The sequence below is a fragment of the Bubalus kerabau genome, chromosome X (genome assembly GCF_029407905.1).
Source record: "Bubalus kerabau isolate K-KA32 ecotype Philippines breed swamp buffalo chromosome X, PCC_UOA_SB_1v2, whole genome shotgun sequence".
In the NCBI taxonomy this organism is placed as follows: Eukaryota; Metazoa; Chordata; class Mammalia; order Artiodactyla; family Bovidae; genus Bubalus; species Bubalus kerabau.
This window is the reverse complement of record NC_073647.1, coordinates 6,261,748-6,288,823: the sequence shown is the minus strand read 5'-3', so window position 1 is coordinate 6,288,823 and position 27,076 is coordinate 6,261,748. Positions and strand designations below refer to the sequence as shown.

Genomic DNA, 27,076 nt, shown 5'->3' with positions numbered 1-27,076 from the left:
TTTTCCAGGCAAGAATACTGGAATGGGTTGCCATTCCCTCCTCCAGGGCATCTTCCCCACCCAGGATCGAACCCACACCTCCTGTCTCCTATATTGGCAGGCGGGTTCTTTACCACTAGCACCACCTGGGGTATGTATCCTGTATTGGCAGGTGGGTTCTATACCACTAGCGCCTCCTGGGGTATGTATCCTGTATTGGCAGGTGGGTTCTTGACCACTAGCGCCACCTGGGAAGTGCTGATAAGGTAGAAACTATAAGATAGAAATAGAAGAATGAGAAAGGAAGGACAAGGAGCATAGAGAGATGAAGAGCCCAAGACAGGAAAGAAAGCATTGAGTCCTGGAAAAACCAGTATGTTCTAAATGAGACTAGGGGAAGGATATGCCTAGTGGACGTGGTCGGTCACGGGATCGATAAAGTGGGCAGATGTATAAAGCCAGTCCTCTGGTCTTAGTGCAAACTATACAATTACTCAGAGGCACATGTGTTGAACAGAATCATAGCTCTTTGGGCGTCGGGAAGAATTAGAAGAATTACAGGCAGCTATCCAGAGACAAGGGCTTTCCTAGTGGCTCAGTGGTAAAGAATCCGCCTGCCAATGCAGGAGATGTGAGTTCGATCCCTGAGTCGGGAAGATCCCCTGGAGAAGGAAGTGGCAACCCACGCCAGTATTCCTGCCTGGGAAATCCGACGGACAGAGGAGCCTGGTGGGCTCAAAAGAGTCGGACACGATTTAAGGAATAAACAAGAACAATACACTGACAAACACTGATACATTTCTGGCTTAATTTAAATTAGGGCTATTGGTTTCAGGTTGAAAGGTAATGTCAACTGTGGTCCTCCTACACCAAGTCTTTTGGACCACTTCCCCATCTCGCTTGGCCCTTGAGGCTTGGGCTCTGCACATGCGCCGGAGGCCCCGGGTGGCAGCTAGTGAGGTCACAACGCCCCATCCCCTCACTTGAGGGCGACACGCTTTGGGGAGGCGCCCTTTTAGGACGTCAGCGCGGCAGCCTGGAACCCAGCACTGTGAGGGGCGTGGCCTGGAGGAGCCGTTACCCTCGTGACCACTGTCTGGGTTGCCCAGGCTAGCTGCGGGCGTAGAGAGGGAAAGGTGTGCGCGAAGAGAAGAAACCGAGACGGCTTGTGGCACCCCCAGGCCCCGGCCCCCTGGGGGCTGATGGGTGGCCATGGACCGGTACCTCAATAACTGCTACAAGGCTGCTCAGGCCGCTGCCTCTAAGGCGGCCGCCAGAAGCCGAACTGCCAACAGGGAGCAGTGTGGCTCCGTGAGTGGGGGCCAGTCGGTCATCCTCCTCTTTCTGGCTCCAGGGCTGGGTCTTGGGAGGGAAGGAGGGCGGGCAGACGAAAAACTATGGGGGAGGACTCAGCAGAGGCGTGTGGGTCCTTGAAGCTGGGTTTCTGGCTCCCAGACCCTCTGCAGTGACTAGAGCTCCCTCTGGTCGAGATTAGCTTTGAATGGAGCTCAGAGATTGGGTTGGTAACAGGGGTAAACTGGGAGGCCTTCAGGTTATCAACAGGGCGGTTTCTTTCAACCCTGAGTGTGTGTCTTTGGTTTATTTGGAGGTATTAGTTTAAGTAGATTAGTCTAAACTAAAATAATAGTACTAGAAACAAAAATAAGGTTTCTACTTATATCTGACAGGGCTCACAAAAAGACCCCATCCCAGAGATCGGAGCCACTAATCTGTTGGATCTTCCTCTGGGGGTCAAGCTTCCAGTTGTTCCTGGAAGTAATAATGTTTTCTATACTACAAATTTAAGTGAAAAGGTAAACTAACTTTTAATGGTGCTTAAGTGATTTTCTTGACTGTTTTCTGCTTGCTATTAAACTTGAAACACTGCTATTATTTTGCTTTGAGTCAACTTCAGTTTCACACACCAAGTGAAGTTAAAATGAGTTGAAGTATTCCGTGTCTGAACTTAATGATAGAAGGCTTCGTGATAGGCCTCCGCCACCCAATTCAGCCTTATCTCTGACCCAGACCTCAGCTCTGAAAGGTCGGGGTCTTTTCTCCCTGTCCACACATGGTATGATAATTTCTACTTCTGTGCCTTTGTCCATCTGGGTCCTGAAACCTGGCATGCTCTCCTCTCCTTCCTGATCTTCAATTTGAGCCATCTTTCAAGAGCTACTATATGAAGCCAAACCCCAACGGTTTCATCTTTCCTTAGAATTTACATTGCCCTTGATCTGCATTCTCTCACTCAGCACCAAAGTACTGTTTTTCTGGTTCAGAGTGCTGCACACACTGTTTAAGTCCTCTGCCTAACACTCCCCACCCTGTCCTTAGCTTTAGGCCAAGCCTGAAGGAGGTTTGGAACTCTGAGTGTGTGCTTTCATCACATTATTTCTACTTATTTCCTGATTTTACTTATTTCCTTACCATTCTCCTCTCTAGGGTGTCATCAAGGATGCATAGGGGGCTCCCTGGTATTTCTGATACTTGTCAAATATATATGATTTTTTTAAGTTTTATTGCTGGAAAGCAATATAATTTCTCTTTTCAAAACCAATACATTCTACCCCTTCCCACTAATTATCATTCCTAAAACACACTCAAAGCCTATTTGACTAAAAAGTGATAACACTCCTTTTGAGTTTGTAAATGTAGCCCTCTTCATTGGTTTCTTGTTCCACTATCTTCTATTTCCCATATTTACATTGTGTTACTCTTTTATTCACTTGTTAGCTACTTATTTCCTGATTTTTTCCCCCATACTTACACTGATCGCTCTACACTTTATTATATTGATTCCCCCCAAACACATGTATTTAATTATGATCAGGTACTATATTCAACTACCCTAACCACTAACTCAGTGGGATCCTTCTTTATCTTTTAGCAATATCTCCTCAAGGAAGTAACACTATATTTTGCACATTTAGTTGTTTTTTTTTTTTTTTTTAAACTCTACCCTTGACCTGGAGAAGGCAATGGCACCCCACTCCAGTACTCTTGCCTGGAAAATCCCATGGACAGAGGAGACTAGAAGGCTGCAGTCCATGCGGTCGCTAAGAGTTGGACACGACTGAGCGACTTCCCTTTCACTTTTCACTTTCATGCACTGGAGAAGGAAATGGCAAGCCACTCCAGTGTTCTTGCCTGGAAAATCCCAGGGACGGGGGAGCCTGGTGGGCTGCCGTCTATGGGGTCGCACAGAATCGGACATGACTGAAGCGACTTAGCAGCAGCAGCAGCACCCTTGACCACCTTGTAAGGTGAAGCTATGGCAGGTAGATGGTAGCAGAGTTTAGACTAGAACCACAGTCTCCCAATTTCTTAGGCCATGCTTCTTCACCTGACCTTGCTGCTTTGTGAACTACAATCACTTTAGCAGAATACCATGGAAACGGAATTTAAAGGTCTTTTATATTGATTTAAATGCAAGTGGAAGGAAACTTACAGTATTCTACTGTCTTCTTTTCAGATCAGCCCATTGTCAGTATTCTCTCACTTCAGATTCTTCTTGCATGTTTTATTTTCAATGAACAGCCTAATCACCTTAACAAATTGAGGTTTAAAAGTGTGATTTCATTCATTTTACATATGTAACACTTTTCAATCTATGTGTTTGCAGCTTTATAAACCTTCTTATGACTTTAACCTGTCTGATCCTTACTGTCGGCTGCTGGAAACTGGCTATAAAAGCCTGCACGATCCACATTTAAAATCATACTATAGGCGAAAAGATATCTTGAGGAGATTAAAGAAAGGCGGCTATATCACCAGCAATAATAAGGTGGGTTGAAGTTTGCTTCCAGTTAACCAGCATAAACCCATGGTCTTGATGTAAGCTTGCTTCTGTACTTCACTGGGAACCTGTGTCAACTTTCAATTGAGCAATAAAGAATACCTGACAGAAAACTCAATGAATTACTCAATATTTGAGTAAAGAGAAATCAGGTGGCTGTTTCTAAATAAAATTGTTCCCACTTGATCATTTTTCTTTGATAAAAGCAAAAGGTAAACGCCAAATGATTTGAATATGTAAAGACATATGCATACACATTTATTTATGCATTGTCTCTCAGCTGTATTATTAGTGCCTTTCCTTTGGCTCTAAAAGTATTAATGGCACTGTATACCCATCAAGGGATACTTCCAATACCCTTTGAGAAGACTAGAGACAAAATGGAAACCTAACAGAATACAGCTTGATAGAATAAATTCTTCTGAAAGTTAAACATCCTTATTATACTGAACTTTAATAACATTTATTTTGTGTGAACCATATTATTGAAATAATATTATTTAGGTAGACATTTCCTGGTGATACAGCCACTGTAGAGAGATATTGCCTTCTAAACTATTGCCAAAATGTGCTATCACTAGCCTTGATCCCAAAATTGTTTCTAAAATGAACGTTCTTATGACTCTTTTCTCTGGAAAGTTTCATGATTGTTACAACTTTCTATTTATATATTTGTTTTTATAGGTTGTATGCACCTTGAAGGAATTGAATAAGTACAGGCAGTATCTCACCAGTTTGAAATTAGACTCTGAAAGAAACTATGTAAGGGAACAAGTAAGTTAAATACTTGAATTTGTTTTATTTGAGGCCTGTAAGAAAGTTTTTATGTAGGTTGTGGAAGAAAGACTTAAATGCAGGTTAATTAACCATTTGTAAACTACAGGACGTTTACCAAGCCCAAAACATGAGAAGTCATATCAAAGGACGAGGTTATTTCTGGCCAATATAAACACTGCAATTCTTTTTTTCCCTCCCAGGAAATGATTGAAAAACAAGTAAATAAATTGTATAAAACCAAGACAGCCTGTGACAGTCATGGCAGTACACAGTTCCAAGGTTGGCTGTTACAAGAAAATAAACAAACAACTCCAGACCAAGAGCTGTTGATAAAGCAAAGGTATGACCAAAGTTAATGCATATTTTTTGTGGACGTATTGTGGACTCCAGAAAACTGTAAAAGTACTAGAAATAATTGAAAGCAGAATTTAAAAAGTATTAGACAATTTAACTTCCTATAGTCTTCAATGTGGACTGAAAAGAAAGGAGATTAAGAGATAGCAGGGATTGGAAACTTTGATACCATAGCTAGGAAAGAGTTTCTTCCTGAGAAAATGGAGTCATGAGGAACCCAAGAGGTAAGACAAACTGATATTTGAAGAACAATTCCGAAGTACAGCTCCCTGAGCTTGGGAAACCCAAGTTCATAGTAGTAGAGGGAAAGGTGTCATTAGCACATTTCAAACTTAAGTTTAAGGAAATTACTGCCGGATAAAGCAGGGAGAGTTGCTATAACTTCATCTGATGTTAATATAAACAGGTGTTACCCCCCAACCAACCGTGTATGTTCATTTAGCTATTACTCACACACATTCAATCTTATGATTCAGCAGCTGAGCCCATGCCCCAGGAGGCAAATGGATGAGTTATAGTTCCTTCTCTTTTTCCTTTATCAGGGGTGAGGGCCAGTTCCCCATCACCTACCTCTTATATTCTATGGATTCATGTCATGATATGCCAGAATATATACTGATTCACCAAAGTGGCAGACTGGCAGTCTTCAGGCCTGTCTACACATGAGAGATTGTTCAAGGACTTGACAATGACAGAGAGGCCAATAGCCACTTATTTTTTAAGGAAAATTCAAATATACTTGTTTTTTGAAGTCAGTCCTTAAGTTGACTTCAGCCGTCTTTGGAAACTCATGTTACAGAGCTCCTGAATTATGACTAATCTCTGTATAAAATGCTTTAAATCAGTCTGTTCTACATTTTGCCATTGTCCCAACCACAGTAACAGTCTGATGAGTACATCATGGTGAGTTGGTGGATCAGGTTAGCTTAAAGAACTCTACATTCCTGTAGTTTAAGAAATAAAAAGCAACCCAGAAGGTGGTTTGGGAATATCAGAGTAGATAATACCAGCATAAGGGAAACACCCAGTTCATCTTCCCTTAAATTTTCACTTTTACTTAGAAATTTAGATATGACTAGCTTGGAATTAAACAAGCTTGAACACACGGCAGAAAAGCAGAACGTACTCCGGATAAAGGAAGAAGAAAGACAACATCGGGACCACGTTAGAAGAAAACTTAGTCTCTGGAGACAAATTGAAGAAGTGAGAAACACCAAATTATAAATATTGATGGGGAAATTATGTGTGATTATTTTATTCATAAACATTTTTAGCAGTCCCACCATATTACCTGAAGTTATTTCAGGTCTAAGAAATAAACCACTGCTTAAAAAATTCATTATTTTAAAATGATAAATGCTATTAATCTTGTATCACCATTATAACAGACAAGCTTTTACTTAACATAGTGAGACTGATACCACAAATTACATACCCATCATAGGATAGACACACTTCATCTGCTCTTAAAGTTTTAGAATTTAACTAGTGAAAAATCAGATCAGATCAGATCAGTCCCTCAGTCGTGTCCGACTCTTTGCAACCCCATGAATCACAGCACGCCAGGCCTCCCTGTCCATCACCAACTCCCGGAGTTAACCCAGACTCACGTCTATCGAGTCAGTGATGCCATCCAGCCATCTCATCCTCTGTCGTCCCCTTCTCCTCCTGCCCCCAATCCCTCCCAGCATCAGAATATTTTCCAATGAGTCAACTCTTCGCATTAGGTGGCCAAAGTACTGGAGTTTCAGCTTTAGCATCATTCCTTCCAAAGAAATCCCAGGGCTGATCTCCTTCAGAATGGACTGCTTGGATCTCCTTGCAGTCCAAGGGACTCTCAAGAGTCTTCTCCAACACCACAGTTCAAAAGAATCAATTCTTGGGCGCTCAGCCTTCTTCACAGTCCAACTCTCACATCCATACATGACCACAGGATAAACCATAGCCTTGACTAGACGAACCTTTGTTGGCAAAGTAATGTCTCTGCTTTTGAATATGCTATCTAGGTTGGTCATAACTTTCCTTCCAAGGAGTAAGCGTCTTTTAATTTCATGGCTGCAGTCACCATCTGTAGTGATTTTGGAGCCCAGAAAAATAAAGTCTGACACTGTTTCCACTGTTTCCCCATCTATTTCCCATGAAGTGGTGGGACCGGATGCCATGATCTTTGTTTTCTGAATGTTGAGCTTTAAGCCAACTTTTTCCCTCTCCACTTTCACTGTCATCAAGAGGCTTTTGAGTTCCTCTTCACTTTCTGCCCTAAGGGTGGTGTCATCTGCATATCGGAGGTTATTGATATTTCTCCCGGCAATCTTGATTCCAGTTTGTGTTTCTTCCAGTCCAGCGTTTCTCATGATGTACTCTGCATATAAGTTAAATAAACAGGGTGACAATATACAGCCTTGACGAACTCCTTTTCCTATTTGGAACCAGTCTGTTGTTCCATGTCCAGTTCTAACTGTTGCTTCCTGACCTGCATACAGATTTCTCAAGAGGCAGGTCAGGTGGTCTGGTATTCCCATCTCTTGAAGAATTTTCCACAGTTTATTGTGATCCACACAGTCAAAGGCTTTGGCATAGTCAATAAAGCAGAAATAGATGTTTTTCTGGAACTCTCTTGCTTTTTCCATGATCCAGCGGATGCTGGCAATTTGATCTCTGGTTCCTCTGCCTTTTCTAAAACCAGCTTGAACATCAGGAAGTTCACGGTTCACATATTGCTGAAGCCTGGCTTGGAGAATTTTGAGCATTACTTTACTAGCATGTGAGATGAGTGCAATTGTGCGGTAGTTTGAGCATTCTTTGGCATTGCCTTTCTTTGGGATTGGAATGAAAACTGACCTTTTCCAGTCCTGTGGCCACTGCTGAGTTTTCCAAATTTGCTGGCATATTGAGCGCAGCACTTCCACAGCATCATCTTTCAGGATTTGGAATAGCTCAACTGGAATTCCATCACCTCCACTAGCTTTGTTCAAAGTGATGCTCTCTGAGGCCCACCTGACTTCACATTCCAGGATGTCTGGCTCTAGGTCAGTGATCACACCATCGTGATTATCTGGGTCATGAAGATCTTTTTTGTACAGTTCTTCTGTGTATTCTTGCCATCTCTTCTTAATATCTTCTGCTTCTGTTAGGTCCATACCATTTCTGTCCTTTATCGAGCTCATCTTTGCATGAAATGTTCCTTTGGTATCTCTGATTTTCTTGAAGAGATCCCTAGTCTTTCCCATTCTGTTGTTTTCCTCTATTTCTTTGCATTGATCGCTGAAGAAGGCTTTCTTATCTCTTCTTGCTATTCTTTGGAACTCTGCATTCAGATGTTTATATCTTTCCTTTTCTCCTTTGCTTTTCGCTTCTCTTCTTTTCACAGGTATTTGTAAGGCCTCCCCAGACAGCCATTTTGCTTTTTTGCATTTCTTTTCCATGAGGATAGTCTTGATCCCTGTCTCCTGTACAATGTCACCAACCTCACTCCATAGTTCATCAGGCACTCTATCTATCAGATCTAGGCCCTTAAATCTATTTCTCACTTCCACTGTATACTCATAAGGGATTTGATTTAGGTCATACCTGAATGGTCTAGTGGTTTTCCCTACTTTCTTCAATTTAAGTCTGAATTTGGCAACAAGGAGTTCATGGTCTGAGCCACAGTCAGCTCCTGGTCTTGTTTTTGCTGACTGTATAGAGCTTCTCCATCTTTGGCTGCAAAGAATATAATCAATCTGGTTTCGGTGTTGACCATCTGGTGATGTCCATGTGTAGAGTCTTCTCTTGTGTTGTTGGAAGAGGGTGTTTGTTATGACCAGCACATTTTCTTGGCAAAACTCTGTTAGTCTTTGACCTGCTTCATTCCGTATTCCAAGGCCAAATTTGCCTGTTACTCCAGGTTTTTCTTGACTTCCTACTTTTGCATTCCAGTCCCCTATAATGAAAAGGACATCTTTTTTGGGTGTTAGCTCTAAAAGGTCTTGTAGGTCTTCATAGAACCATTCAACTTCAGCTTCTTCAGCGTTACTGGTTGGGGCATAGACTTGGATTACTGTGATACTGAATGGTTTGCCTTGGAAACGAATAGAGATAATTCTGTCGTTTTTGAGATTGCATCCAAGTACTGCATTTCAGACTCTTTTGTTGACCATGATGGCCACTCCATTTCTTCTGAGGGATTCCTGCCCGCAGTAGTAGCTATAATGGTCATCTGAGTTAAATTCACCCATTCCAGTCCATTTCAGTTTGCTGATTCCTAGAATATCGACATTCACTCTTGCCATCTCTTGTTTGACCACTTCCAATTTGCCTTGATTCATGGACCTGACATTCCAGGTTCCTATGCAATATTCCTCATTACAGCATCGGACCTTGCTTCTATCACCAGTCACATCCACAGCTGGGTATTGTTTTTGCTTTTGCTCCATCCCTTCATTCTGTCTGGAGTTATTTCTCCACTGATCTCCAGTAGCATATTGGGCACCTACTGACCTGGGGAGTTTCTCTTTCAGTATCCTATTATTTTGCCTTTTCATACTGTTCATGGGGTTCTCAAGGCAAGAATACTGAAGTGGTTTGCCATTCCCTTCTCCAGTGGACCACATTCTGTCAAATCTCTCCACCATGACCTGCCCGTCTTGGGTTGCCCCACGGGCATGGCTTAGTTTCATTGAGTTAGACAAGGCTGTGGTCCTAGTGTGATTAGATTGACTAGTTTTCTGTGAGTATGGTTTCAGTGTGTTTGTCCTCTGATGCCCTCTTGCAACACCTACCTTCTTACTTGGGTTTCTCTTACCTTGGGCGTGGGGTATCTCTTTACGGCTGCTCCAGCAAAGCATAGCCATTGCTCCTTAACTTGGACGAGGGGTATCTCCTCACCGCCGACCTTCCTGACCTTCAATGTGGGATAGCTCCTCTAGGCCCTCTTGCGCCCGCGCAGCCAAGTCTCCTTGGACGTGGGGTTGGTCCTCCCGGCCACCGCCCCTGGCCTCGGGCTTAGGGGCATGGGGTGGCTCCTCCCGCCCATCGCCCCTGGCCTCCTCCCGCCCGTCGCCCCTGGCCTTGGGCTTGGGGCATGGGGTATCTCCTCTTGGCTGCCGCCTCTGACCTTGGACGCAGGGTAACTCCTCTCCTCGCCGCCCCTGGCCTCGGGCATGGGGGCGTGGGGTAGCTCCTCCCGCAATGCCCAGACAAGGCTATTTGTTCAGGCTCTCTGTCAAAATACATTTAAGGGCAACATATTACATATAATAATTCCTCAAATCTATAAGAGAAGATCACCTTTCCAGCATCTTTTTAGATCTACCTTTGAAGCATAAGCCCATTCTAAAGCCAATGTAAGATTTTCATTATGGTTGTCCAAGTTCCTATAAGGGCCTTGTGTGTGTGAAGTCACTCAGTCGTGTCCGACTCTTTGCGACCCCGTGGACTGTAGCCCACCAGACTCCTCTGTCCATGGGATTCTCCAGGCAAGAATACTGGAGTGGGTTGCCATTTCCTTCTCCAGGGGATCTTCCCAACCCAGGGATCCAACCTGGGTCTCCTGCATTGCAGTCAGACGCTTTATCCTCTGAGCCCCAATTTGATCTAATTTGCTTATTGACCAAAAAAAAAAAAAAAGATTATAAAAGAGAAGCCCTGCTGACTACTATGACATTGTGCTCTTTAGGAATGGAAAACCAAAGAAATGTTACTGCTGTCAAAGATTGGAGAAGAAGTAAACAGAGAATTGAGATTTGAAGAACAACGTAAAAAAGTCAAAGAAGATGCTCACCGTAAGGTAGAGTGACCTTTGAACAATAACTTGGGCTATTTTGAGGAAAGGGTTTTGCTAATGTTGATATTTTAAAGTGTGGATTTTCAAAAGTGACTTAAATTCACAAGGATAGCTATTGATGGAAAGAGCCAGTCTGGTCTGAACCTGGACTTTAAGGGCTGGTCTAAAATGGGACCAGTCTCCCGAAAGTAGGCAATGAGTTCAGTTGGACCTAGTTATTAAAATACATTCTTCAAGCTGGACAGCAAAAGGAAACTTACCCTTATTACCTTCCTAGCTCTGTACTCTGATTTTAGAAATCTCAAGAAAGAGGGCTTCCTTAAAATGTACCATCATATTTGAAGTATCTGTTATACATTTCCAGTGGCAAGTTGATATTCAATTTTAAACATTGAATATATATTTTTTAATATTTAGAAACAAGCACAACTCGAGAAAAAAATCACTTATTATTTACAAAAAATGCAAAGGAATTACCTTCAGAGAGAAGGATCAGAAGAAAATGTATTTGCAAACAGAAGTCAAGATGAAACAGAAGGTGAGAGAGAAACAATGAAAGACAAAGGTAAGTAGAATATGCATAAATATTTATTATCAGTGGCTTTGTAAAAAAAAAAGCCCTCTATGTGCTAATATAGTGAGGTGACAAAGCCCTTGCAAAGAGAAATTCTAGAAGCTCACACTTACAGGCACTTCCCAGTTACAGGTCAAGTTGTAGAGAATGCACAGACACCCCCACACATTCACACAATACTGTTATGTTACAGACATTATAACAAATTACACACTTCTGTAAAGTGGCTCAGCAGACAAGACTGCCTTTACTAGGAGTTTAAAAAGGAGCCAGTAGAGGAGACAGAACAACAAAAAAAAGGGAAAGAGACAGTTATATATAGATAGAGAAAATGAGCCAGTAAGACAAAACATTACCTCCAAAACAGACTGAAACAAAGAAGGAGACAATGAATGAAAAATAGAAGGAAAATTTTAACTGAGGTCCACTAAGAAAAGAGTATACAAAACAGTAAGCTAGAAAGAGAAAGAGAAAAAAAATTAAGTAGAAAAAAAGAAGAGACATTTAAAATATCCTAAACAAGAAATAGAAATAGAAAGAACAAAAAGGTTGAAAAGGAGAAAATATGATACAAAAAGAAAGAATGAAATGGAGATATAAAGAGGAGGAAAGTGAATGAATGAAAAAGAAGAATATTAAGCAGAAGAACCTAGTAAGAAAATATACATGCACGTGTGCATGTGTACACACACACACACACACACACCATGAGGGAGTGGAAGGAGACAAAGGCAAAGAAACAAGAAAAAAAGACAAGGAGTATGAGGAAGAAAAGCAAACAAAGAAGACAAAGAATGAAAGAAAGGGAGCAAGAAAAAGACATAGAGACAAAAATAGAGAAACAAAGGAGTAGGAGGAAGAGAGAGAATAAAGAAGTTTAAAAAGGATATGTGAATAGAAAAAAGCAAAAAAAAAAAAAAAAAAAGAATGTTAGAGTGAGAATGTGAGAAAAAAATTTGAAAAGAAGCCAGTAGGAAAATCTAATACAATTTGGGCAGGGAGTAATAGGGGAAAAAATGAGAAGTTAGTAAAAGAAAGAGAGACTTAAAAAGGAGATGCCAATATGAAAAAGCAGTACATTGAAGACAGACTGAATGGAATAAAAGGATCCAGTAGGAGAGGGAGAATAGGAGAAAAGGAAAATATTAATATTAAAAAGGAGGACGTTAAAAAGTCAGTAAAAGAAAATAAAATAAAACAAAAAATGAAAAGATAAAAAAGGCAAAGTAGGAAATGAAAAGAGGAGAAACAGAGACACAGAGCAAAAGGGAGAGAAAAAGTATAGTACAATAAGGAAAGAGAAGGATTTCAAAAGTTACAGAAGACTAGCATTAAATAAGGGGGGAGGGGAAGGTAGAAGGGAGGGAAGATGGATAGATGGAAGGCAGAAAATATGAACATACTTCAAAAAGGAAGAGCCAGTAGCCAGTAAGAAAAGCAGTACAGGAACATAGAGAGAGAGACCATGGAAGAAAGAGAGAAGGGACAGAGAAAGAGAGAGGAAAGAAATATAGAAAAGAGGTAAATAGGATGAGTTTATAAAATAGGAGCCAGTAAAAAAGGCAGGACAAAAAAAATAGAAGGAAGGAAGAGAGAAAGGGAGAAGGAAAGCAGACAGTTTGAAAAGAGAAGCCTGTAAAAAGAGAATAAAATAGGAAGAAAGAAAGGGAAGAAGGCAGGCATGCAGGCGGACAAAGAAAAGAGAAAGCAAAAGAAAAGGCATGAAAGGAGCTATTAAAAATGGGAATAAAGGAGAAAAGGAAGGAAGGAAAGAAAAAATTTTTAATGAATAAGTTACAGGAAAAAATAAAATGAAAAGAGAATGTGACTGTGTGAGAGAGAGACTTCAAAAGGAGTCAGAGGAATTAAAAAAACCTGTAAAATAAACATGATAGATAATAGATAGGTAGAACCAACTTTTAAAAGAATAATCCAGAGGGCTTTCCTGGTGGTCCAGTGGTTAGGATTCTGTGCTTCAAATACAAGGGGCCCGGTTCAGTCCCTGGTCAGGGAAGTAGATGCACATGCCACAAGTAAGAGTTTGCATAGCACAACTAAAGATCTCACACGCCCAACAAAGACCAGAGACACCACACGCTACAACTAAGACCTGCTACAGCCAAATAAGTGAATACTTTTTAAAAGAGTAACCCAGAAATAAATGCAAGTACAAAACAAGACAGCAGATGAGAAAAAAAAAAAAAGAAAGAAAGAAACGTTTCAGAAGAGGAGCCCTTAAAAGTGAGTTTAAAAGGAGCGAGAGGGATGGGGCAAGTGCCGGGGGAGGGTGAAGGAGGGAGGAGGGAAGACAAAAAATGTAAAGCAAAAGGATGAAAGGCAGCAAGTAAAAGACAAAGAGAATTAAATCAGAAAACAAAGAAAAAGAAGGTAAGTGTTTAAAGGATGGGACAGTAGGAAAAAGTAAAGTAAAAAGAGGGAATGTGATTGTATAAGAGGCTTGAAAAGAAAGAGTAAGTAAAAAATCCAAGTACAATTTGGGGAAGAGGGCTGTTTAAAAAGGAGACTTCCGAGGGGGCTTCCCTGGTGGCTTTAGTTCAGTTCAGTTCAGTCGCTCAGTTGTGTCCAGCTCTTTGTGACCCCATGGACTGCAGCACACCAGGCCTCCCTGTCCATCACCAACTCCCGGAGTCTACTCCAACTCATCTCCATTGAGTCGGTGATACCATCCAACCATCTCATCCTCTGTTGTCCCCTTCTGCTCCTGCCTTCAATCTTTCCCAGCATCAGGGTCTTTTGAAATGAGTCAGCTCTTCTCATCAGGTGGCCAAAGTATTGGAGTTTCAGCTTCAACATCAGTTCCTCCAATGAATACCCAGGACTGATTTCCTTTAGGATGGACAAGTTGGATCTCCTTGCAGTCCAAGGGACTCTCAAGAGTCTTCTCCAACACCACAGTCCAAAAGCATCAACTCTTGGGTTCTCAGCTTTCTTTATAATCCAACTCTCACATCCATACATGACCACTGGAAAAACCATAGCCTTGACTAGATGGACCTTTGTTGGCAAAGTCATGTCTCTGCTTTTTAATACGCTGTCTAGGTTGGTCATAACTTTCCTTCCAAGGAGTAAGAGTCTTTTAATTTCATGGCTGCCATCACCATCTACAGTGATTTTGGAGCCCAGAAAAATAAAGTCTGACAGTTTCCACTGTTTCCCCATCTATTTCCCATGAAGTGATGGGACCAGATGCCATGATCTTAGTTTTCTGAATGTTGAGCTTTAAGCCAACTGTTCACACTCCTCTTTCACTTTCATCAAGAGGCTCTTTAGTTCTTCTTCACTTTCTGCCATAAGGGTTGTGTCATCTGCATCTCTGAGGTTATTGATATTTCTCCTGGCAATCTTGATTCCAGCTTGTGCTTCATCCAGCCCAGCGTTTCTCATGATGTACTCTGCATATAAGTTAAATAAGCAGGGTGACAATATACAGCCTTGACGAACTCCTTTTCCTATTTGGAACCAGTCTGTTGTTCCATGTCCAGTTCTAACTGTTGCTTCCGGACCTGCATACAGATTTCTCAAGATGCAGGTCACGTGGTCTTGTATTCCCATCTCTTTCAGAATTTTCCACAGTTTATTGTGATCCACACAGTCAAAGGCTTTGGCATAGTCAATAAAGCAGAAATAGATATTTTTCTTGAACTCTCTTGCTTTTTTGATGATCCAGCAGATGTTGGCAATTTGATCTCTGGTTCCTCTGCCTTTTCTAAAACCAGCTTGAACATCAGGAAGTTCACGGTTCACATATTGCTGAAGCCTGGCTTGGAGAATTTTGAGCATCACTTTGCTAGTGTGTGAGATGAGTGCAATTGTGCAGCAGTTTGGGCATTCTTTGGCATTGCCTTTCTTTGGGATTGGAATGAAAACAGACCTTTTCCAGTCCTGTGGCCACTGCTGAGTTTTCCAAATTTGCTGGCATATTAAGTGCAGCACTTTCACAGCATCATCTTGTAGGATTTGAAATAGCTCAGCTGGAATTCCATCACCTCCACTAGCTTTGTTCGTAGTAATGCATCCTAAGGCCACTTGACTTTGCACTCCAGGATGTCTGGCTCTAGGTGAGCAATCACAGTATCATCGTTATCTGGGTCATGAAGATCTTTTTTGTACAGTTCTGTGTCTTGCCACCTCTTCTTAATACCTTCTGCTTCTGTTAGGTCCATACCATTTCTGTCCTTTATTGAGCCCATCTTTGCATGAAATGTTCCCTTGGTATCTCTTATTTTCTTGAAGAGATCTCTAGTCTTCCCCATTCTATTGTTTTCCTCTATTTGTTAGCACTGATCACTAAAGAAGGCTTGCTTATCTCTCCTTGCTATTCTTTGGAACGCTGCATTCAAATGGGTATGTCTTTCCTTTCCTCCCTTTCTTTTGGCTTCTCTTCTTTTCATAGCTATTTGTAAAGCCTCCTCAGACAGCCATTTTGCTTTTTGGCATTCTTTTTCTTGGGGATGGTCTTGATCACTGCCTCCTGTACAATGTCATGAACCTCCGTCTATAGTTCATCAGGCACTCTGTCTATCAGATCTAGTCCCTTAAATCTATTTCTCACTGCCACTGTACAATCGTAAGTGATTTGATTTAGGTTATACCGGAATGGTCTAGTGGTTTTCTCCAGTATCTTCAATTTAAGTCTGAATTTGGCAGTAAGGAGTTCATGATCTGAGCCACAGTGCAAAAAGAATAGAAGGAACGTTTGGGGGGGAAAGAGAAGAAAGAACGGTTTTGTAAATGAAGCCAGTAAGAAAATCAAATAAAATTCTATGTGGTGTGTTGCTGAGGTACAGCTAAAGTGTAAAAACCAATAAAAAATACAGTAAAATGAAGATAGATGATTTGATACCTAGATAAACACATAGGTATAGGTAGGACTGTAAAAAGAAGCCAATAAAAAAAGACAATACAGAAAAGAAAAGCAAGAAGAAGTAAAGAAGAGTGTTTAAACACTGGAGACACTGAGAGGAGAGGAAGGAAGGGAAGGAGTAGAGAGGCTGCTATGACAGAGGGAACAGGCTGTTAGAGGGAGAAAGATAAGAAGGAGAAAAGTAATGAAGGACAAAGGAAAAGAGGGTGGAGGGAAATTGAGAGGAATATAGGAAGAAAGAGGAGGAGAGAAGCAGTGGGGAAAAGCAAAGAGGAAGGAGAGGGAAGGAGGGGGAACAAGGGCTTGCAGGCAGCAGGCAAAGAAGACAGAAAAGCCAGAGAGAGTGAGAGAAAGCCATCAAGATATATAGAGAAGGGGGAGGGAGGGAATGAAGACAGGAAAAGAGAAGAAAGACACAGTGAAAAAAGGGAGCAATAGATACACAGAAAGGAAAGAAGGAATGGAGGGAGAGAGGAGGAAAGGAAGGAAGGAAAGGGAGGGGGAGGAAAGGATGGAAAAAGGAAGGAAAAGAGGATGAATGAGAGGAAAATAAGAAAAGGACAAGTCATTCAAAAAGGAAAAGGTAAGAGATTAAAGATGAGCATGAAAGTGTTTGAAAAGGAGTAGCCAGTAAGAAAAACAATCAAGTACAATGGTCTGTACAAGTGAAAGAGATTCAAAGATGAGAAGGAATAATTTTTTAAAGACCCTAATATATAGATTAAAAAATAGATGATTTATAGTTTGGTAGCAGGCAGTCAGAGGGACAGAACAGACTATAAATAGGAAGTACCAGTAAAAAAAAAAAAAAAAAAAAGAGGTATAAAAAAAGCATAAGAAAAATTTAGCAAAAAATGAAACGCAGCAGGCAGGAAGAAAAACAGTAAAAGAAGGTGGGAAGATGGGATGGAGGGAAGGAGAGCAGGCAGGCAACTTGAAATAGAATGAATTGGTAGGAGAAAGTAAAAGGAGAAAGAGTTTGAAAGTGAGAGAAGCTTGAAAAGATGGAGTCAGTAAGAAACTCAAGTAGGACTTTGGGGATGGGAGATTTAAAGAGAAGTTGTTGAAGAAGACAGTAAAAGATAGATAAACAGATAGAAAATAGAGTATAATTTTAAAAGAAGCCAAGTAAAAAAAAATAATAGGGAAAGATAGTGTTGAAAAGAGAAAGATGAGAAGAAAACAAAAAAGTGTAAAACCAGGTCCCTGTGAAAATACAGTAAAATTAAGCGAAAAGAAAAGAAAGCATCCATACATGGAGGCAAAGGAAACAAATACAGAGTGGGAAAGAAAGGGAATGAGAAAGAGACACGGGAAATAAAAAAAAAGAAGAAAGAAAGAAAGGAGGGGACAAAAGAAAATAAAGAAGTTAAGATGCTAGGAGTAAGTTAAAAGAATAAAGGAGACAAAGAGAACAAAAGAATAATTGAAATAGGGAGAGGAGATTGAAAAAGAGGACCCAGTGAGAAACTTAGCACACTAGGTGGGGAAGGGGAATTTAAAAAGAAGTCAGTCACAAAAGAAAATTAAAAAAAAATGTATATACAGAGATTATTAATAGACATTCTTAAAATTAAAAAAGCAAGTCAGAAAACTCAACAGGAAAAGCAGAAGGAAGAGAGGGAGGGAGGAAGGCGAGAAGAAGGGGTAAGGGAAGGATGTATGGTCAGGGAGGGAGACAAAGGAAAGGAGGGATGCAGGCAGCCAGCAAAGAACAGAGACACAGTGAAAGGGAGAGCTAGAGAGACACAGCCAGGAATAGTGGAAAGAAAGGAATTAGGAATTAGGAAAGAAGAGGTTTAAAAGGAAGAGACTCAGGTACAGTTGGGAAAGGGGAGAATGACAGATTTTTTAAGTCAATAAAAATACAGTAAAATGAAGATGATTGATAGGTACATAGCAAGGAAGATAAGTGCACAGGTTTAGGTAGGTGGAACTTTAAAAGGACAGTCCAGTAAAGACAGTACAAAGGAAGGAGAGAAGGGGGCGGGCGGGGAGAAAGAGAAGTTTAAAAAGGAGCCAGTAAAAATGTAAGAAGGAAGAAGAGGGACTTTCCTGGTGGTCCAGTGGCTAAGGCTCTGCACTCCTGGGTCTGATCCCTGGTCAAGGAACTAGATCCCACATGCCACAACTAAGATCCAGTGCAGCCAAATAAATAAGTCAAAACATTATTTTAAAAAATGGAAGAAGGGAGAGAGGGAGGGAAGGAAATAAGGAAGGCAGGGAGGGGAAGCAGGGAGGGAGGAAGAAAATCAGTTTAGAGAGGATGTTTCAGAAGACAATTGCATGAATAAGAGGGGAGAATGAGAGAGGAAGATACAGTAAGAAAATTAAGTATAACTGTGCAGGGTGGGAGAGAGTTCTAAAAGGTAGAAGTCAGTACAGAAAGAGTACAATGAACATAGATCATTAATAGCTGGATAGATAGCTAGGTAAGTAGGTATTTATGTATGTATGTAGGTGTATGGATATAAAAAGAGAGAAGAAAGGGGGAGAGGTAGGAATGGAAGGAGGGAGGGGTGAATAAAAGGAAGAAAGGGGCAGGAAAGAAAGTTTATAAGGGAAGAATCTCTGGGAAAAAGGCTAACATAGTGTGATCGTGAGAGGCAGCAAGAGAATGCTGAAAAGGAGAAACTAGTGAGAAAATAAAGTCATGGACAGATCTAAAAATACATTAAAATAGATAGGAAGATTGGATAGCTAGATAAGAAACAGATTTTAAAAATAGAAGCCAATAAGAATGGCAGTATAAAAGAAGTGCAGAAGACAGAAGAAAAAATTTTAAGGGGAGTCACTTAAAAAGTATAAGAAATTAAAATAGATAACCAACAAGGACCTACTGTATAGCACAGAGAACTATACTCAATATTTTGTGATAACATATAAGAAAAGAATCTGAAAAGTGTGATTCATAGAAACTGAATCACTTTACTGTACACCTAAAACTAACACAACATTGTTAACATTGTTAACAACTATATGCAATAAAGCATAAATAATTAAAAATTTAAAAGTATAAGTGGGGAGGGAGGGAGAGGAGGGATAAAAGCAAAGGTTTAGAGATGAGACTGCAAGAAAAAGAAAGAAAGAGTGGGCGGGGAGCCCAGGCAAGGCAGGGCACAGGCCTTGTGACTCAGCCTCTCATGGGAGCAGGCCTCCATGGCAGGCCCTTGCCAAGCCCAACTGCCAGCCCAGGGGCCTGAAGTCACCAATCCTGTTTATAGCCTGGGTTCTTGTGGGGTTCCCCATGCAGATTCCAAAGGAATTGGTTATCTGGCTGGTTTCGCCATGGGCTATACAGCAGCAGCTCCAGCCTTTTCCCTCAACATATATCCTGGAGCACATCCTACCTTCCAAACAGTACCCTGCTAACTGCCCACTCCCCAACTCCTGTCACCACCCACCCACCCACCCCACCACTGTGCCAATGTATGCAGCCCCAAGAATGCCTGCCTACAGCTGTGTGCCCCCTCAGTGGTCACCCCACAGACATTTGCAGATGGAGCTGTGTAGTCACATCATGGAGGGTCCACAGCTGGTGCCGCAGGCCTCGTGTCTCCAACCAGGACTTTCTTCTTTATGCGCTAGGATGTATGCTTAGTCACTCAGTCATGTCTGACTCTTTGCAGCCCCATGGACTGTAGCTGACCAGGCTCCTCTGTCCATGGGATTCTCCAAGTAAGAATACTGGAGTGGGTTGCCATTCGCTTTTCCAGGGGTTAATGCTCTATACAATTAGCTAAACACTACTACGGCTGACCCAGCAGGTCCCAGTGCACTCAGTCTCCAGTTGACTCTGTGGGTTGGTCTTAAAGCAAATCCTGTTTGGTGGGCTGTCAGGCAATTTTTTAGCTAACTGTAATTAAGCAAAGGGAGTATTCATCTATTCTGAATCATATCTAGTTGAATGCATGTTAAAAAAAAAACACAAAAACAAAACTCACATAATTTATCCACAGTGACTGATGAAGAATCATCACATGCAAAGCTCAAAAGTATGGAAAAATATTTTACAGCTTGTGTCACTAATGACTGTCATAATATATGCAAAGTCTTAAAAAAGAGACTGTGTGAGTAAGAATATCAAGTACAATTGTGTGTGGTATGGGAGAGATTTTAAAAGTACAAGTCAGTAAAGGACAGTAAACATACATAGACGATTGATAGCCAGATAGACAGCTAGGCATGTAGGTATGTGCAAAGGAAGACAAATATATGATCGAAGAAAGAAAAGACAGAGATAGATTCATCCAAACATGCACACATATAGAAAGGACACTCATAGGCAGAAGCCAATAAAAAAGAAAGAAAAACTTAGAAATGGATGGAAAGAATGATTTAAAAAGAGGACACTAAAAGAGAATAAAAGGAGAATGGAAGGGGAAAAGTTAGAGACAGAGGAGGAAAGGAAAGAAGGAGGAAAGAAGGAGGAAAGAGGAAAGAAGGAATTAAGAAAGGTAGAGGGTGAAGCACTGAGGGAGAGGATGGGAAAACAACATTATTGAATAAAAAAGAAACGAGAGAAGAAAGGAAATATGAAGAAGGGAGCAAGAGAGTGGGGAGGAAAGAAAGAATCAAAGAAGGGAAGGGGACAGATAAAAAGAAGACTGAGGCAGGAAAGAAACAGAGGTTATGGAGTCGCTAGGAAAAAGAGTAAAATCAAAAGAGAAAAAATGTGAGTGTGAGATGAGAGTGATACATGGGTTCAACCCCTGATCTGGGAGGATCCAACATACTATGGAGCAACTAAGCCTATTTGCCACAAATACTGAGCCTGTGATCTAGAGCCCATGAGCTGCAGCTGCTGAAGCCCGCGTGCCCAAGAGCTCATGCTCCACAATAAGAGAAGCCACCACAGTGAGAAGCCTGCACACCACAACTAGAGAGTAGCCGTCACCTGCCACAACTAGAGAAAGGCCCACACAGCCGTGAAGACCCAGCACAACCAAAAATAAATACATACTTTTTTTTTTCGAAGAGAGAGAAGAAAAGAAAGGGGAAGAGAGACAAAGAAGTTGTTTAAAAAAGAAAATAAGAAATATCATTACAAAAAATTTGAGAGAAAAAAAATAAGTTCTAAAAGGAGGAACCAGTAAAGAATGCATAGAACAAGAATGACAGAATAAAATATAATGGAAGTAAAGAGAATGGAGGGAAAGAGGGAGAAAAGAAAAGTAAGACTTTTGAAAGGATGAGGGAGCTTCCAGTTCAAGATGGCAGAGTAGAGGACATGCGCTCATCTCCTCCTGCAAGAGCACCAAAATCACAACTCGCTGTTGAACAGACATTGACAGGAGGATGCTGGAACCCATCAAAAAAAGATACCCTACTTCCAAAGACAAGAAGAAACTGCAATGACATGGTAGGAGGGGTGCAATCACGATAAAATCAAATCCCATACCCGACAAGTGGGCAGCCCACAAACTGGAGAACAATAATACCAAAGGAGTTCTCCCACTGTTGTGAAGGTTCTGAGCCCCACATCAGGCTTCCTAGCCTGGGGATCCCACAAAGGGACTGAGACTCCCCAGGGAATCTAACCTTGAAGGCCAGTGGGATTTGATTGCAGTACTTCCACAGGACTGGGGGAAACAGAGACTCCACTCTAGGAGGACATGAACAAAATCTTGCACACGCCAAGACCCAGGAGAAAGGAACAGTGATCCCACAGGAGACTGAACCAGACCTACCTGCTAGTATTGAGAGTCTCCTGTGGAGGCATGGGTCGCAGTGATTCACTGCTGTACTAGCAGCAGCAGTCCTGGAAGGTGCCCCTTGGCGTAAGTCTTCTTGCAAGTGGCCATTAACCCTACCATAGAGCCTGTAGACCCCGGGCCTGGGTCTTGCATGCTAAGTCACTTCAGTCGTGTCCAACTCTTTGAGACCCTATGGATTGTAGCCTACCAGACTCCTCTGTCCATGGGATTCTCTAGGCAAGAATACTGAAGTGGGTTGCCGTGCTCTCCTCTAGGGGCTCTTCCTGACCCAGGGACTGAACCTGTATCTCTTATGTCTCCTGCATTGGCAGGCAGGTTCTTTACCACTAGGGCCACCTGGGAACCCCTAGGAAGGGAGGGAGTGCAACTCCATCCATCAGCAGATAATTGGATTAAAACTTTACTGAACATGGCCCTGCCCACCAGAGCAAGACCCAGTTTTCCCCACTGCCAGTCCCTCCCATCAGGAAACTTACACAACTCCCCTAGCCTCATCCACCAGAAGACAGAAGAAGCAAGAAGAGAACAATCCTGCAGCTGCCAGAATGAAAACCACATCACAGAAAGTTAATCAAAATGAAAATGCAGAGAGTTATGTCCCAGATGAAGGGACAAGAGAAAACCTGAAGTGGAGATAGGCAACCTCCCACATAAAGGATTCAGACTAATGATAGCGAAGATGATCCAGGATCTCAGAAAAAGAATGGAGAAGATGCAAGAAATGTTTACCGAAGACATAGAAGAACTAAAGAACATAAAACCAGATGAACAATACACTAGAAGCAATCAGTAACAGAATAATTGAGGCAGAATGGATAAGTAACCTGGAAGACAGAATGGTGGAAATCACTGCTGAAAAACAGAATATAGAAAAAAGAATGAAAAAAAAAAACAAACAAACAAAAAAAACGAAGACAGCCTAAGAGACCTCTGGAACAACATTAAACACACCAACATTCACATTATAGGGTTCCCAGAAGAAGACAGACTGAAAGGACCTGAGAAAATATTTGAAGAGATAATAGCTGAAAGCTCCTCAAACGTGAGAAAGGAAATAGTCAACCAAGTCCAGGAAGCACACAGAGTCCCAGGCAGGATAAACCCAAGGAGGAACACACCAGGACATATAATAATGAAACTGACAAAAATTAAAGACAGATAAAATATTAAAAGCAACAAGGGGAAAACGACAAATAACATACAAGGGAGCTCCCATAAAGTTATCAGCTGATTTCTCAACAGAAACTCGACAAGCCAGAAGGAAACAGCATGATATTAAAGTGATGAAACGGAAGAACCTACAACCAAAACTCTACCCAGCAAGACTCTCCTTCAGATTTGATGGAGAAATCATAAGCTATCCAGACAAGCAAAGTTAAGAGAATTCAGCACCACAAAACCAGCTTTACAACAAATGCAAAAGGAACTTCTCTAGGCAGGAAACACACAAGAAGGAAAAGACCTACACGAAATAAACCCCAAACAATTAAGGAAATGGCAATAGTATCATATATACTGATAATTAACTTAAATGTAAATGGATTAAGTACACCAAACAAAAGACATAGACTGGCTGGGTGGATGAGAACACGTGCATATATGCACTTCCACTTACCATATCACTCTACTTAACCCCCCAAATTGTATGTAATTGCTTTATATTGTTAGGATAATCATGTTTCCATTATGGCTTGCAATCGTAATTATCTTTTATTTTTTGTCTGACTATTGATTGTGAAAACTGATGAACATCTTTTACTATTGTGGTTTAGTTCAATTCAGTTCAGTCGCTGAGTCATGTCCAACTCTTTGCAACCCCATGAATCACAGCATGCCAGGCCTAACTGTCCATCACCAACTCCCGGAGTTCAACCAAACTCGTGTGCATCGAATCAGTGATGCCATCCAGCCATCTCATCCTCTGTCGTCCCCTTCTCCTCCTGCCCCCAATCCCTCCCAGAATCAGGGTGTTTTCCAATGAGTCAACTCTTCGCATGAGGTGGCCAAAGTATTGGAGTTTCAGCCTCAGCATCAGTCCTTCCAGTGAACACCCAGGACCGATCTCCTTTAGGATGGACTGGTTGGATCTCCTTGCCGATGGACTGGTTGGATCTCCTTGCAGTCCAAGGGACTCTCAAGAGTCTTCTCCAACACCACAATTCAAAAGCATCAATTCTTTGGTGCTCAGCTTTCTTCACAGTCCAACTCTCACATCCATACATGACCACTGGAAAAACCATAGCCTTGACTAGACGGACCTTTGTTGGCAAAGTAATATCTCTGCTTTTGAATATGCTATCTAGGTTGGTCATAACTTTCCTTCCAAGGAGTAAGCATCTTTTAATTTCGTGGCTACAATAACCATCTGCAGTGATTTTGGAGCCCCCCAAAATAAAGTCTGACACTGTTTCCACTGTTTCCCCATCTATTTCCCATGAATTGATGGGACAAGATTCCATGATCTTAGTTTTCTGAATGTTGAGCTTTAAGCCAACTTTTTCACTCTCCTCTTTCACTTTCATCAAGAGGCTTTTGAGTTCCTCTTCACTTTCTGCCATAAGGGTGGTGTCATCTGCATATCAGAAGTTATTGATATTCTCCCAGCAATCTTGATTCCAGCTTGTGCTTCTTGGTTACCTAACTGTTATTCACTTAATACCATTGTATCATGATTGGTCAACAGAAAATAATAAAGTTCTACATCACTAAAACTACTATTTAATAGAAAAACCTGTAATCACTTTTTAAAATCCAGATGCATATCAGAATTAATCTTGGAATTTTTTGAAAAATACAAATGCCCAGGTATTGCTTTTTTTCTCCAGAGCTCCAGATGTGTTTCTAATGAGCAGCTATGTTTAAAAGCAACTGGACTATATGATGATTTTTTACTTTTATCTAATTTGTTTCACTTTTTTAATTTCATGTTTAGTGCTCCCATGTCATTTAGTTTATGTTTTCCAATTTCTCTTTTTTATTTTTGACGTTCTTTCTCAAGCCTTTATCAAGTATAGTAGAAAAGCTTTTGTATACATGTATATAGATAGATAGATAGATAGATAGATAGTATGGATTATATATATATATATATTTTTTTAGAAAGCTTATGAATTTTTGCCTAGCTAAAAAATTTATGACATTTATGGCATTCCACTTGTTTGACTCAGTATGAATAGAATGCTAGATTTCTAATTTATACATTCACTCAGAAGTCTGATATAGTTCCATGTATTTTGCGTCTGTTATTCCTGCTAAAAGTCTAGAAAGTTTATAACCTTAGTGACTTTTTAAAAATTTGAATGAGGCTTGAAACTTCTAGTTCAATTCTGAGAATATAAAGAAATACTATGTTGTAAAAGAAAAAAACCCCAGAAAATTAACATGTGATACAGTTATTAAATATAGACTTTGTTCAAATTTCACACACAAAAAGAGTGGATATATGTATGTATAACTGATTCACTTTGCTATTCACTTGACACTAACACAACATTGTAAATCAACCCTACTCCAATACATAAAATTTTTTTAAAAGGGATGAGGCTAGGAAAAAATATGAAATAAAAACCAAAATGTGAGTGAGAGATGCTGAGGAGATTAAAAAGAGATGTTGATAAAATTAAGTATAATTGAAGGCATGGAGAGAGAGAGATCTGAAAGAAATCAGTTTAAAATGGTAAAATAATGATACATTGATAGATGACAGGTTGATAATAGATATTCATAAAGGAGAAACCAGTAGTAGTAAGACAGGACAAAGAATACAGAAAATGAGAGAAGAAAAAGGTTTTTTCAAAGAAGACAGTAAAAGAAGAAAGGAAGAATCAAATTCTATAAAGGATGAGTCAAGGAAAAGAATGGCATACAGAAGGAGAAGGAATGTGAGAGTGTGATGGAGGATAAGTAGGAAAACCAAGTACAACTGTGTGATGTGCAAATAGTTAAAAGTAGAAGACAATAAACGTAACATAAAGCTAAATGATTGATACCTATGTGGATAGCCAGCTAGATAGGTAGGAAATTTAGGTAGAAAAATGTTTTTACAGGAGAAGGCAGTTGTAAGGAGAAGACTGTATAAAGAAAGAGAGAGGGAAGGAAAGAAAAAAGTTTTAGGAGTAGTAATAGAAGAAAGGAGTGGGGAGGAAGGAAAGGAGAAGGAGGGAATACAAATGAAGGAAGACAAGAGGGGAGAAGGGTGGTAGGGTGGATGATGAAAGGAGGTAGGAGGAAGGAATAAGACACGAGGAAAGGGAGGAGGGACAGGAAGGAAAGAGAGAGGAGGGGCTTCCCTAGTGGTCCAGTGGCTAAGACTCTGAGCTCCCAATGCAGGGAGCCTGGGTTCCATCCCTCTAGGTAGGTAGAACTTTAAAAGGACAATCCAGTTAAGACAGTGTAAAGAAAGGAGAGCGGAATGGGGGGCGGGGGGCGGGGAGAAAGAGAAGTTTAAAAAGAAGCCAGTATAAAAGCTTAAGAAGGAAGAAGAGGGATTCCCTGGTGGTCCAATGGCTAAGACTCTGCACTGCCAACGCAGGGGGCCTGGGTTTGATTCCTGGTCAGGGAACTAGATTCCACATACCATAACTAAGACCCAACCAAATACACAAATATTTTAATAATAATAAAATTAATTTCACACTAAAAAGAAATAGTGATGAAAAGAAAAATCTTTAAAAATAGGAGACAATGCGAAAAGAATGGAAGAAGAGTGGAAAGAGGGAAGTAGGGAAGGAATGGAAGAAGCAAAGAGGAGAGAAAAGGGATGACAGAAGGGAGAGAGAAAAAGAGAGGAGGAAAGACAAAGAGAAAAGGACAATGAATGACACAGAGCTAGAAGGGACGGAAAGAAGCTTTTAAAGAAGGACAAAAAGAAGAGGCAAGATCGAAAGGAGGAAGTGGGAGGAAAGAGAAGTTTAAAATGATGAGCCTGTAGAAAGTGTAAAATATAAAAGAAATGAAACAGAGTGTGAAGGGCTTGAAAAGGATGCATTAATAAAAAAATTAAGCACAGTTGTGGACAGTGGGGAAAGAAATCTAAAAAGAAGCCAGTTAAAATATTTCAGTGATATAAGATTCATGGATGAATTGACAGGAGAGTAGGTTGATAAGTAGGAAAGTATATAAAATATAAATAGATAGAACCATAGATAGGTGAGTGATAGATGATTGATGGTTGGATGGATGGGTAGGTCTTATTTTTAAAAAGAGAACCAAGTTTCTAAAAGTCAGT

At 40.8% G+C, this 27,076-nt stretch overlaps 1 protein-coding gene across 4 annotated transcripts in view; it reads left to right on the top strand.

Annotated features, from left to right (window-relative positions):
- The first annotated feature begins 1,008 nt into the window (after positions 1-1,008).
- Positions 1,009-27,076, top strand: part of LOC129639088 (fibrous sheath-interacting protein 2-like) — a 72,144-nt gene continuing 46,076 nt past the window's right edge. For 3 of the 4 annotated variants that reach the window (XM_055563978.1, XM_055563980.1, XM_055563977.1), the window contains exons 1-8: positions 1,009-1,290; positions 1,668-1,793; positions 3,605-3,766; positions 4,463-4,552; positions 4,756-4,895; positions 5,971-6,112; positions 10,566-10,676; positions 11,091-11,238. In XM_055563978.1, coding sequence (XP_055419953.1) covers positions 1,192-1,290; positions 1,668-1,793; positions 3,605-3,766; positions 4,463-4,552; positions 4,756-4,895; positions 5,971-6,112; positions 10,566-10,676; positions 11,091-11,238 — 1,018 coding nt within the window. In that variant the 5' untranslated portion in view covers positions 1,009-1,191. The remainder of the gene's footprint in view (positions 1,291-1,667; positions 1,794-3,604; positions 3,767-4,462; positions 4,553-4,755; positions 4,896-5,970; positions 6,113-10,565; positions 10,677-11,090; positions 11,239-27,076) is intronic. The other variant, XM_055563979.1, reaches the window with a different exon arrangement.